This window comes from Olea europaea, unplaced genomic scaffold, assembly GCF_002742605.1.
Source record: "Olea europaea var. sylvestris unplaced genomic scaffold, O_europaea_v1 scaffold2100, whole genome shotgun sequence".
Lineage (NCBI taxonomy): Eukaryota > Viridiplantae > Streptophyta > Magnoliopsida > Lamiales > Oleaceae > Olea > Olea europaea.
Genome location: NW_019238939.1, coordinates 190 through 11244, shown reverse-complemented (window position 1 = coordinate 11244; position 11055 = coordinate 190). Strand labels below are relative to the sequence as shown.

The 11055-nt window shown below is 34.8% G+C and overlaps 1 protein-coding gene across 3 annotated transcripts; it reads right to left on the bottom strand.

Annotated features, from left to right (window-relative positions):
- Positions 1–456: 456 nt before the first annotated feature.
- LOC111380149 (mediator of RNA polymerase II transcription subunit 28-like) lies at positions 457–2979 on the bottom strand. Of its 3 annotated transcripts, none has more exons than XM_023003634.1 (4): positions 2835–2979; positions 2247–2424; positions 827–939; positions 457–736 (listed from the first exon to the last, which is right to left on the bottom strand). In XM_023003634.1, exons 2-4 carry the CDS (start codon positions 2416–2418, stop codon positions 602–604), a joined length of 420 nt encoding a protein of 139 aa, XP_022859402.1. In that variant the 5' UTR covers positions 2419–2424; positions 2835–2979; the 3' UTR covers positions 457–601. The 3 variants fall into 3 exon arrangements, with proteins under 3 accessions (XP_022859402.1, XP_022859401.1, XP_022859403.1); XM_023003633.1 differs by having other exon boundaries at positions 2623–2969; XM_023003635.1 differs by having other exon boundaries at positions 2781–2969.
- Between the last annotated feature and the right edge of the window lie 8076 nt (positions 2980–11055).

Below are 11055 nucleotides of genomic sequence, written 5' to 3'. Positions count from 1 at the left end.
GCTGAACAGTATTGTTTCCTTTCATGAGAGGCATAACAGAATTTCTTTGATGCATATGGCACTTGTTTAGGCACAATTTCTTCTGTTTAGAAAAAAAGATGATCATTGTAGGTCCAAAAGTTTATGCTTCAATCAATATTATCCGACAAAAATACGATTGATTGCTGTACACAACGTACCTTTTCCTTTTCTTTCTCAATTTTGCCATGTACTCCAAAAATGCAGACGTCAACTCAAAGGTACAAGTGGAAGTTAAGTATAAGTACCCATTTGGTCTGAATTAAAATCTAATTTTCATTCAAATTAAAGTCAAACAATCAATATTAATATCTTTCATGAGTCCACAACTTTTCAACCACACATTTCAAAAATTTGTAGTACAATCTACTAAAAAATCTAATTTTAATTTCCACCAAACACCCTCTAAATATCTTAATAAATCAGGGATTGCATTGATGTGACCCAAGAATGCATTTTTTGTAAGAAAACGGCGCCCAGACGAGGGTATAGGTTATAAAACACGAAACTTCAAACTTTCAAAATTCATGGAGGTTTAACGTATTAATCATCGGTTCAATCAGAGTTTTAGACATCTTTCTAGTTACACTCTTTCCAACTGAGTTTTGTGTTTGTGCAGTTGCTCTTTCAACTCCTCCCTCCACCCTTGAATCCGTCGCTCTTGCTTATTAATTAGCTCAGTCTTTAATTTTAACTCTTCTTCCATCATAGCAATCTCCTGCCAAAAATGTGACATTAATATCCGGATCAGTCATCGGATATGAAGAGTAATAAGAAACATGTCGATATTGATCTATCTGCAGTTTACCTTCTGAAGGGTTTCTGCTCTGGTGGGCTGATCCTCGCGTAGTAAACCAATAAAATAGAGCTGAAGCTTTTTGGCTGCCTCCATAAAGTCTCTAGCATGTCTCTCCACATCAACTGAAGCAAAACAAGCATGTTATGTCTATCATTTTTTCTTTTCTATTCTGTTTTATTCATTAATTGGTGATGAAAGGCCTAACTATAATTCCATTTCACAAGACAATCACCCAGCCACAAGTAAAATTACAAGTTTCATGGAAGAATGAATGAGGATGCAGACAAGTTAAAATAACTTCCAGAGGAGCTTAGAAGCTATTATAAATTCGATACATAAACGGAAATGTTGAAAGGAAGTTACTGTAAATTTAGACCTCACAGCAGGTTCACTAATAAGAATCCAAGTACTCATTTGAGTTTGTCAATCAGAGCAGCGTAACAACAATAACTGCAAGTAACACCCGTTCAATGTTTGACTATAGGTTCTTCCACTAAATTGGGCCTTAAAGGCTCATATTAGATTGAAAATTTCTTTGGAGAACTAATATTATCTTCTAAGGCTATCACCACTGTCAGGGGCGGACCTGGGGGGATTATAGGGTCAATTGACCCTCTTGATTTTGGGGGGAAAAAAATTTTTGCTTAGTTTTTTTTTTTTTTTCTTAGCTTTTTTTTATTAGAAGATACCCTATAAATTTTATTTTTGACCCCCCAACCCAAGTCGTCTGGGTCCGCCCCTGCTCATATTAGATTGAAAATTTCTTTGGAGAACTAATATTATCAAAATCCCAGTACATAAAGTGATAAGCCACCTGCCTCGAAAATGATCTTAGGGGAAAGAATGGGTACCGAATATTTTGACCAATGCAAAGAATAACTAAAACAATAATAAGTGAATTAATTGTGCACAGTTTACGTTACGGGTTAAGTCCTGATCAACTTAAGATAGCAATATGATCAGATGAAATTGAAAACAAGCAAAGCAAAAACACATATCATATAATGATTTACTCTAAATGCGAGAGCTACGTCAACTAGTTATTGCAGGTTTCACCATAACAGCGAAGAGGATAAAGTTTTCCTCATGCCTCTTGCGCACCATAACAACTACTTAAAAAATCCTTTATATAGCATGAATATTGGGGCAATTAATACATGTATAAACTACCCAATATATATCTAATATAAAATTTTCCCATGAGCTTATAGCCCTCGAACACCTCATTCGGAGGTACTTATCGCCCCCTATGACCACCTCGTCAAAAAGATATCTTGAGACTATAATTAGGCTCTACATAGTCCAACAATTTACTATGTTCTTGTTTCTCAATTTTGATTCACATTTCTCCTTTCCCATATCCGAGAATCCCCCTTCACTCCAATTTGCAAAAGTAGTACTAAAAAATAACAGAAAAACGATAACTTACTCTGGTGAGAAGGATGGGGAGAACGGTCGATTGCTTGGAGTTCTCTTGCAGGTAAGCACGGTAGCAAAGCAGCCTCCAATGCTACCACGTAAGAGATCATGTCCTCCTTTGTTGCAGGAGGAGACTGCAATTGTGCATCTTGCTGCGGCTCATTCAATTTTCTTTCAGCCATGTCAATCTTAACAAAATTATCGATTAGAAATAAGAAACTGTAGAAAATACAAGGCAAAATGGATTAAGTCATATGGACTATAGTAGCAAAACAAAGGTCACACACATTTTCAATTCAATCCACGTTGATAGAAATAAGGAAGGTGGAATTTCACCGAACACGTATAATGCATTACAAAGGGAAAGGGTTAAAAATGTCCAATACCCTTCAAGAAAATCATAGTAGTAGTAGAACTATCCCTTAGACGATTTAACAAACACGTGAAGTGCACAGCAAAATTGAGGAGAAAAAAGAAATTACAAGATCAAACAAATAAGAAAAACCAGCAAACACACTCCCTTAATCCCACACGCGTAATCCAACTTAATTGATATTTCTGAAACATTTTAATTTTTTGGGAGCGAAGGTAAACATACTGAAGATTTGAAAAAGGATATTTCTGAATTTCAAGACTAGACGAGAGAGACTCCTCTTATTCCAACCAACGTTAAGGCTAACTGCGTGTGCGTGAAAGCCGCGTAAGGGGGAGGGGGTGGTGGGGGAGAGTGAGACCGATTTTAACTTTTAAGGAAGAATTGTGCTATATGTACAAAGATATTTGTACTAAAAGTTTTACATACTTTTACAATAGAATAATAAGGATCACATCGTGAAATTTTTTAATGCAAGGGGAACCTGCATATATGTAAGAGTGAGTAAACCATTTTGTCAATCAAATTTTTTACAATAGTTTTATCCTTTAAGCACCCCACTTGTTGCTCAATTTCCATAACATCACTTCATATTTAAGAATAAAACTTATGAAAAAAGTAATTTTAAAAAAAATGTAATATTAAAAAGTAGAAAAATATTATTCATTCAAATGCAAAATTATTTAATTGAAAAAATGTATAGTAAAAAATGAGTACACAAAATGAATTTTAAAAAATCTGTCCCTAACAAGTGCTAAATAGAAATCAAACAACCAATCATTTGGAGTTAAGAAAAAAAAAATAGTGTAACCAATAGCACGGTTGAACCTGATTAATCATTTTAACCGAGAGCCTACAACAAATTTGTTCGATCACTATAAATGGCCACAATAACAAAAAATCAATTCAACCAGTATATAAAATGATTTTGTTATAATCGATTCCATCGTAGTTTAAACCAATTTGATCTTTCTACATTTAACCCTTTTATTTTTTTAGGTTAATATATAGTTCGATTTTGAAATTAATCATTTTGATAGAAAAACGTATTGAGGAACAAAAGAGAAGCTGCTCAGTTGGACAGAGGATCAGCTGAACTGGATTGCAAGGAATTAGAAAACAGTACACATCAACATGCCTACAAGGAGCTGCCAGATCAACAAGTTGGGATTATCTAGAAGAGAGGCAGCTAAGCATTCTAGTAGGATAAAAGAAAAGTTTGTTATGAAATTGTTACCTGAGAATGCATTTCATGTGCATTTGTATAGTGTATATTCTTTTCAGATTTTTTTTTTATTCATTCTTTTGTAGCATAAATACTCAAGCTATGTAATCATTTCAACAAGGTGAAAGAAAGAAAATAATGAATATACAGTAGTCTTCCACTCTTTTTACATTCAAAACTATTTCTCTGTGAATTTAAGTTGTTACATATTCAAAAACTAACATGGTATAATCAAAACATTTCACCCCCAAATACTCCAGCCCCAAATGATGATCTGTGTCCAAATACCGACCAAAATAGGTCAGCTATCTCTGCTCATGATCCAACTCAGCCCACAAGCCCTTTCTACATTGGAAGCAGTGATGACTCGGTTGCAATGCTTGTCACTCACACTCTGGATTCAAACGACTATTATTCATGGGCTAGATCCATGAAAAGGGTCCTGCGCATTAAAAACAAGTTGGGGTTTGTGAGCCATCAGACCCCAATGACCCTCTAATGGAGCATTGGTTGCGTTGTAATGATATAGTGATAACTTGGATGTAGAATACAATGGCAGTAGATATCAAATACAGCACAGTTTATGTAGAAACTGCTCATCAACTTTGGTAGGAATTAGAGCAATGTTTTGCTCAACAAAATGCACCAAGGATCTTTGAAATAAAACAAGGCATTACAACCTTGTTGCAAAACCAGGATTCAGTGAGTGTATATTTTTCCAAACTTAAAACATTACTTGATGAATTGTTGAATTATGAATCTATTTTTATCTGCACTTGTGGAGGTTTGAAAACTGTGGTCCAAAATCAGCAAAGAGATAAGATAATGAAATTTTTGATGGGTCTCAATGACTCTTACAAAGAAATAAAGGCACAAATCTTGTTAATCAAGTCATTTCCCAGCCTAAATGAAGTCTACTCAATCGTCTAGCAAGAAGAGAAGAGAAGAGAAATATCCACAAATGGTTCAAGCAATGAGTCTATGGCCTTGTTAAGCAAAGGAAATCTTGATAAACAATTTGGTGGATCACAAAAAAGGGAGAGATACTACTGCGCCTACTATAAAATTCCAGGGCACTCTGTGGAGAGATGCTTTAAAGCAAACCCAGATAGACCTACGTGTTCTTACTGTCAAATGCCAGGCCACACGGCAAAAAAGTGCTTCAAACTGAATGGTTATCCAGTGAATGTGAAGGACAAACCTCAGATGTCGTTAACTCAAGAGCAGTACTCACAGCTTTTGGCACTCTTAAAACCTACCGCCAGCAATCAAAATAATGTTCAAAACATGCTTTCATCATCCTCCACTGATCATAAAATTTCTAGTATATGTTCTTTGTCTGCCTTTACTTCTAAACCTCATAAAATTTGTGACATTCTATGGATTTAAGATACAGGGACAACAGATCATATGATCTATTCAAAAACTCTATTTCACTCTATTCAAGCTGCTGTCTCGTCCTCAGTAGCTCTACCAAATGGGGAATGTTACTCACATAGGAATAGCCAAAGTCACAAAATCACTCACACTCAGTGATGTTCTCTGTGTTCCTCATTTTTCTTTCAACTTGATTTTAGCCAAGAAATTGTCTCAACAACTAAATTGTTGTCTTATTTTCTTCTTTGATTGTTGTTACAGTCAGGACCTCATGAGATGGACAACGATTGGAATGGGTGAGGTGAAGCAAGGATTCTACCATGTGCTGCAAAAGGAGGTCTTCCCTTCAGCACTATCTAATGCCTTACTCAAATACAACCTAAAAGCTAGCTTTCTTGCTTCTGTCAACAATGTAGAGACTTTTGACCTATGGCACTATAGGCTGGGTCATTCTTCTTATCCTGAATTTCATTTGAATGCTGATGATTACATTTTATAATCACCCAATGATCAACCTTGTCTAATATGTCCATTAGCAAAGCAACACATGTTGCCTTTTACTGTCAGCCAGCATAGAACCAAAGCTTGTTTTGAGTTAATACACTGTGACATTTGGGGTCCTTGCAATGAAGTTAGTCATGATGGTTCTAAATATTTTTTAACTATTGTAGACGATTTCAGTAGATGCACTTGGATTTACATGTTAAAACTAAAATAAGAAGCAACCTCTAATTTACAGCACTTTTGCAGTATGGTAGAAAATTAATTTGAAACAAAAGTAAAAATCATTCAAAGTGATAACGGAGGGGAGTCTAACATGAAAGATTTTTACCTACAAAATGGGATTATGCATCAAACAACATGTGTGGAAACACCACAACAAAATGCAATTGTGGAGAGAAAACATCAATACATTTTGAACGTCACAAGAGCATTAAGGTTTCAAAGTGGTATTCCTTTAAAATATTGGAATCATTGTGTTCTAACAGCTGTTTATTTCATAAATAGAACTCCAACTCCTTTATTAAATCACAAAAGTCCTATTGAAATTCTTTTCAAAACCAAACCAAATTACAATCATCTCAAATTTTTTGGATGTTTGTCTTGCCACTACTCTTGTACAAGGTAGGCATAAATTTGATCCTAGGGCCAGAAAGTGCATATTCATTGGATACCCTTTTGGCACCAAAGGATATAAGCTATTGGATTTAGATAATGGAAAAATTTTTCTCTCTCGAAATGTAATTTTTCATGAAACTGTTTTTCCATTCAAAATTGAAAATGGGAATTATCATGACTCTTAACCAAACCCTAATGAACTCAGTTATACTCAAAATCCTATCATATCAGATACCAATCTCCCCATCCTTCACAATCCCAACATCACTGATCACTCAAATCCCCATATAACAGACATAGCTACTCCTGTACTACCCAGTTTACCAACAAATAAAGTAGACAGACTTGATGACACTTCTATACATCAATCAAAATCTGAACAAATCACTCATACACACTTACCTCGTAGGTCAAATAGAATAAAAAGGGCTCCAACACACCTCCAAGACTTCATATGTCAGCAAGCAACTTTACTTCCCCCCATCTCAATTGTTGAACAATCAAGAGGTACCAACTCGATCAGGTAATCCCTTTCCTCTTAGTGCTAGAATAAATTATGAAAATATGTCTACACCATATAAAGCATTTGTGACTTCAATAACTTCATATACCGAGCCCAAAATCTATCTAGCAGCTAGTACATCTTCTGAATGGAGAGCTGCCATGAAGACTGAGATTACTGCCCTTGAACTTAATGATACTTGGGTGATTGTTGACCTGCCTTCTAGTAAAGAAACAATAGGCTGCAAGTGGGTGTATAAAATTAAATTTAATGCTAATGGGAGTATAAAAGGGCATAAAGCAAGACTTGTAGCAAAATGATACACATAGCAAGAAGGGTTAGATTATCATGAGACTTTTTCACCTGTGGCAAAAATGGTGACAGTTAGAACTTTGTTAGCAATTGTAGCAGTAAAAGGATGGTTTCTACATCAATTTGATGTTAATAATGCATTCTTGCATGGAGATTTAGAAGAGGAAGTATACATGGACCTGCCACCTGGATATCCTAGTAAAGGGAGGCGAAAAGAGTGCAAACTTAAGAAAAGTCTTTATCGACTTAAGCAAGCTTTTCGCCAATGGTATTCAAAACTTTCAAATTTCATCATTCAACAAGGGTATTTCCAATCCAAAGCTGATTATAGTTTGTTTACAAAAGGAAATGACACTTCTTTTACAACTATCTTAGTATATGTGGACAATATAATACTTGTTGGGAATTGCATGGAGACAATCAATCAATTGAAGCGTTGTCTTGATAACCAATTCAAAATCAAAGATCTTGGAAAATTGAAATACTTTCTTGGTATTGAAGTTGCCAGATCAACGAAAGGGATTTACTTATGTCAAAGGAAATATGCTTTGGACATCCTTGGAGATTCAGGTACTATTAGCTCAACTCTTGCCAAAATTCCTCTAGATCAAAATTTGAAATTGCCTAAGGAAGAGGGAGATCTTCTACGTGAATCAGCTCTCTATAGAAGATTGATTGGAAGGCTATTATATCTTACTATCACAAGGCCTGATGTAGCTTATTCAATACAATTGATAAGTCAGTTTATGGATGCTCCTAGACTACCACACTTGAATGCAACACACAAAGTTTTGCGGTACTTAAAGAGATCACCAGGGCAAGGATTATTCTACCTAGCAAACTCTAAAATTCAACTTAAAGGTTACAGTGACTCGGATTTGGGTGCCTGTCCAGACACCAGGAGGTCAGTGACAGGATATTGTGTGTTTATGGGGAATTTTTTAGTGACCTGAAAGTCAAAGAAGCAAGAAGTTGTCTCTAGATCATCTGTTGAAGCATAGTACTGGGCAATAGCCAGTGTATGTTGTGAATTAACTTGGCTTAGATACCTGTTTAAAGGCTTGCAAATTTCACATCCACAAAGTGCAATATTGTACTATGATAACAAATCGGCTATACATATTGCTACAAATCCAGTTTTTTACGAGAGAACAAAGCACATAGAGATAGATTGCCACTTGATTCGGGATAAAGTTCAAGAGGAGAGCATTTCGATTGAACATGTAATTAGCAAATCTCAAGTGCCAGACATTCTTATCAAGAGTTTAGGCTCTCAGAACTTCTACTCATGTATGTTCAAGATGGGAGTAGTAGATATCGACTCTCCATCTTTCGGGGGGCTATTGAGGAACAAAAGAGGAGCTGCTCAGTTGGACAGAGGATCAACCGAACTGGACTGCAAGGAATTAGAAAACAGTAAACATCAGCATGCCTGCAAGGAGCTGCCAGATCAACAAGTTGGGAATTATCTAGAAGAGAGGCAGCTAAGCATTCTAGAAGAAAGATAGAAGAAAAGTTTGTTATGAAATTGTTACTTGAGAGTGCATTTCACGTGCATTTGTCTAGTGTATATTCTTTTCAGATTCCTTTTTTTTTTATTCCTTCTTTTGTAGTATAAATACTCAAGCTTTGTAATCATTTCAGCAAGGTGAAAGAAAGAAAATAATGAATACACAGTAGTCTTCCACTTTTTCTACATTCAAAACTCTTTCTTTGTGAATTTAAGTTGTTGCATATTCAAAAACTAACAAAACGTAATTTAATTAATGGAACACAATATCGTCTTTTGTGCAAAAAATTATACCATTTAGATTTTAATATAAGTCAAAGTTAACGATTCATTTCAGCCACATATTTTTCCCTTATTTGATGGTGATTATAATTAGATTTTTTTTCTTTTTTCTTTTTTTTTTTTTGTAAATTTTCATAGAAGTTAGTGAAATGCGTGATTGAAAAGTTATAGGATCCATAAAAAAATATAGTTAAAATTAAATGTTGACTTTAATTTCGATTAAAATCTAGATTTTAATTGATGCTAAACAGGTAATTTATTTGACAATAGTATTTACGTTAATATTTCTAGTTGAGTGACAATTAATATAAACTGTACAAAGATTATTAGTGTAAGAAAAAATTTCGCCAAAATCATTTTGAAATTTATTACAAGTTTCAAGGACTGCACTGAAATTAACTCAAAATTTCCAGATGAATTTTGTTTTGAATTCAGGGCGTTAATTGTTACAATGGTCACTGAACTTAGGTCCATGTCTTTGATTAGTCATTGAACTTATTTCCATATTTTCGATTGTTCACAGAAGTTTAAAATGTTGAGTTTTGACCACTGAACTTTAAAAAATATTGTCCATTACTCACTATGAACTCTATATTTTCCAATGTTCAACATTTATGCCAATAAGTAATGTATGGTATCTTCGAAAGTTTAGCGGCTAAAACTCAACAGTTTAAACTTCGATGAAACAATCGAAGATATGACCTAAATTCATGATCAAAACTCGGACATTTGAACAATTAATTCGAATTCAGGGAATAAAATAGTGAGCTCCAGCCTTCTGCACCCTGCACCCACTCAGAAAATTGAGATTAGTAATACAACATTTTTTGCTCGTTGATCAGTGAAATTATGCTGCACGAACTTTTACTAGCGCCGTTTGCTGAAGGACCAACCTTCAAACTCGTTACCAACCTGTCATTCATCCAGCCCAGCGTTAAGTATTCTATTTTAAGTTTTTTTATCACTTAGCTTTTCATACTATTTTCTTTTATTATTTCCTCAATTGTACATAGCCCCCGTTTGAGCCACATTATTATAAAAATGTGAGTAAAAAATATAATCGTTATGAGTTTCATACAAGGAATAAAAAGTCAAATATGATGACTTGATATGATAGATAACAATCATATTTTTCATTTTAATAAGAATATAATGTGGCTCAAACAAGGCCATACTATTGTAATGACTTATGAATTACTAGAATAACGCTGATATAATGATTTAGATCTTTTGCTGAAAGTACCTCACTAGTGGATGTTTAATAGATTGAGCGAGAATTTTTGTTTTTAAATTTATTAAGAGGTGACTATTCATTTCTTTGGCTTATCCTGGGTTTGGTTTGCTGCAGGGAAGTTATTGAGAGGATAATCACGCTAGGATTTTATTACAGGGAGTTGGATCGATTTGCGTCCAACTGTAGAAATTTGAGTTGGATTAGTTCTTCGAAAGACTCGCCATTGTTGAGAAATTCTGAATTACTTAAAGCAAAAAAGTCGAAGCAGAGTGTTTATCAAAGGGCTATCGCCAATGGGATTGTGGAGGTGCTGTCACTGTACAGTTCTGCTGTTTTGCATATTGAGCAGAAATTGTTACCCGATTCCGTCCCCATCCTGGTATCTGTGACACAAGGACTCAACAAGGTTAGATATTGGCATATGTATTTATCGTATAGACATGTCTAGCTTAAATCTTAAGAGGCTTTGTTTGATAAAATTGATGCGATCTTAGCAGAAAAGGTTAGAAGAGGAAGAGGTGGTGCAAAACTAACAAGGCCTTTTCATTTATCCTCAATCTAGCTTGATGTATTCGGCCAGGTCACGTTGCATGTCATGTATCTGTGCAAACCTTGGTTTAAAAAAAAGTCTGATTAAAAACCGCCTTAAAGTCGGTTGGATGATGCGATTTTTAGAGGCGTACATGTAGATTGTGTGAGGCATACACCTCATAGCACCAACTCAACGTTTGTGGCACAAAACATAAAAATTCTGATAGTTTTGAGAAATGAGAATAGTTCATTACTCACTAAAAAACATTTAAAAAATTACGTTTCTTGTAGACTTAGAGAATAGTCTATTGTCTCCACCAACTAAAACAATAGTTTCTTTAGAGATCTTTATTT

Bases quoted from the DNA above. Each gene is read 5' to 3' on its own strand.
- LOC111380149 (XM_023003634.1), bottom strand. From the start codon at position 2,418: ATGGCTGAAAGAAAATTGAATGAGCCGCAGCAAGATGCACAATTGCAG. The intron at 940-2,246 runs GTAAGTTATCGT...GTTTTGCTTCAG, and splicing joins TCCCCATCCTTCTCACCAGA to TTGATGTGGAGAGACATGCT. The intron at 737-826 runs GTAAACTGCAGA...CATTTTTGGCAG, and splicing joins GAGCAGAAACCCTTCAGAAG to GAGATTGCTATGATGGAAGA.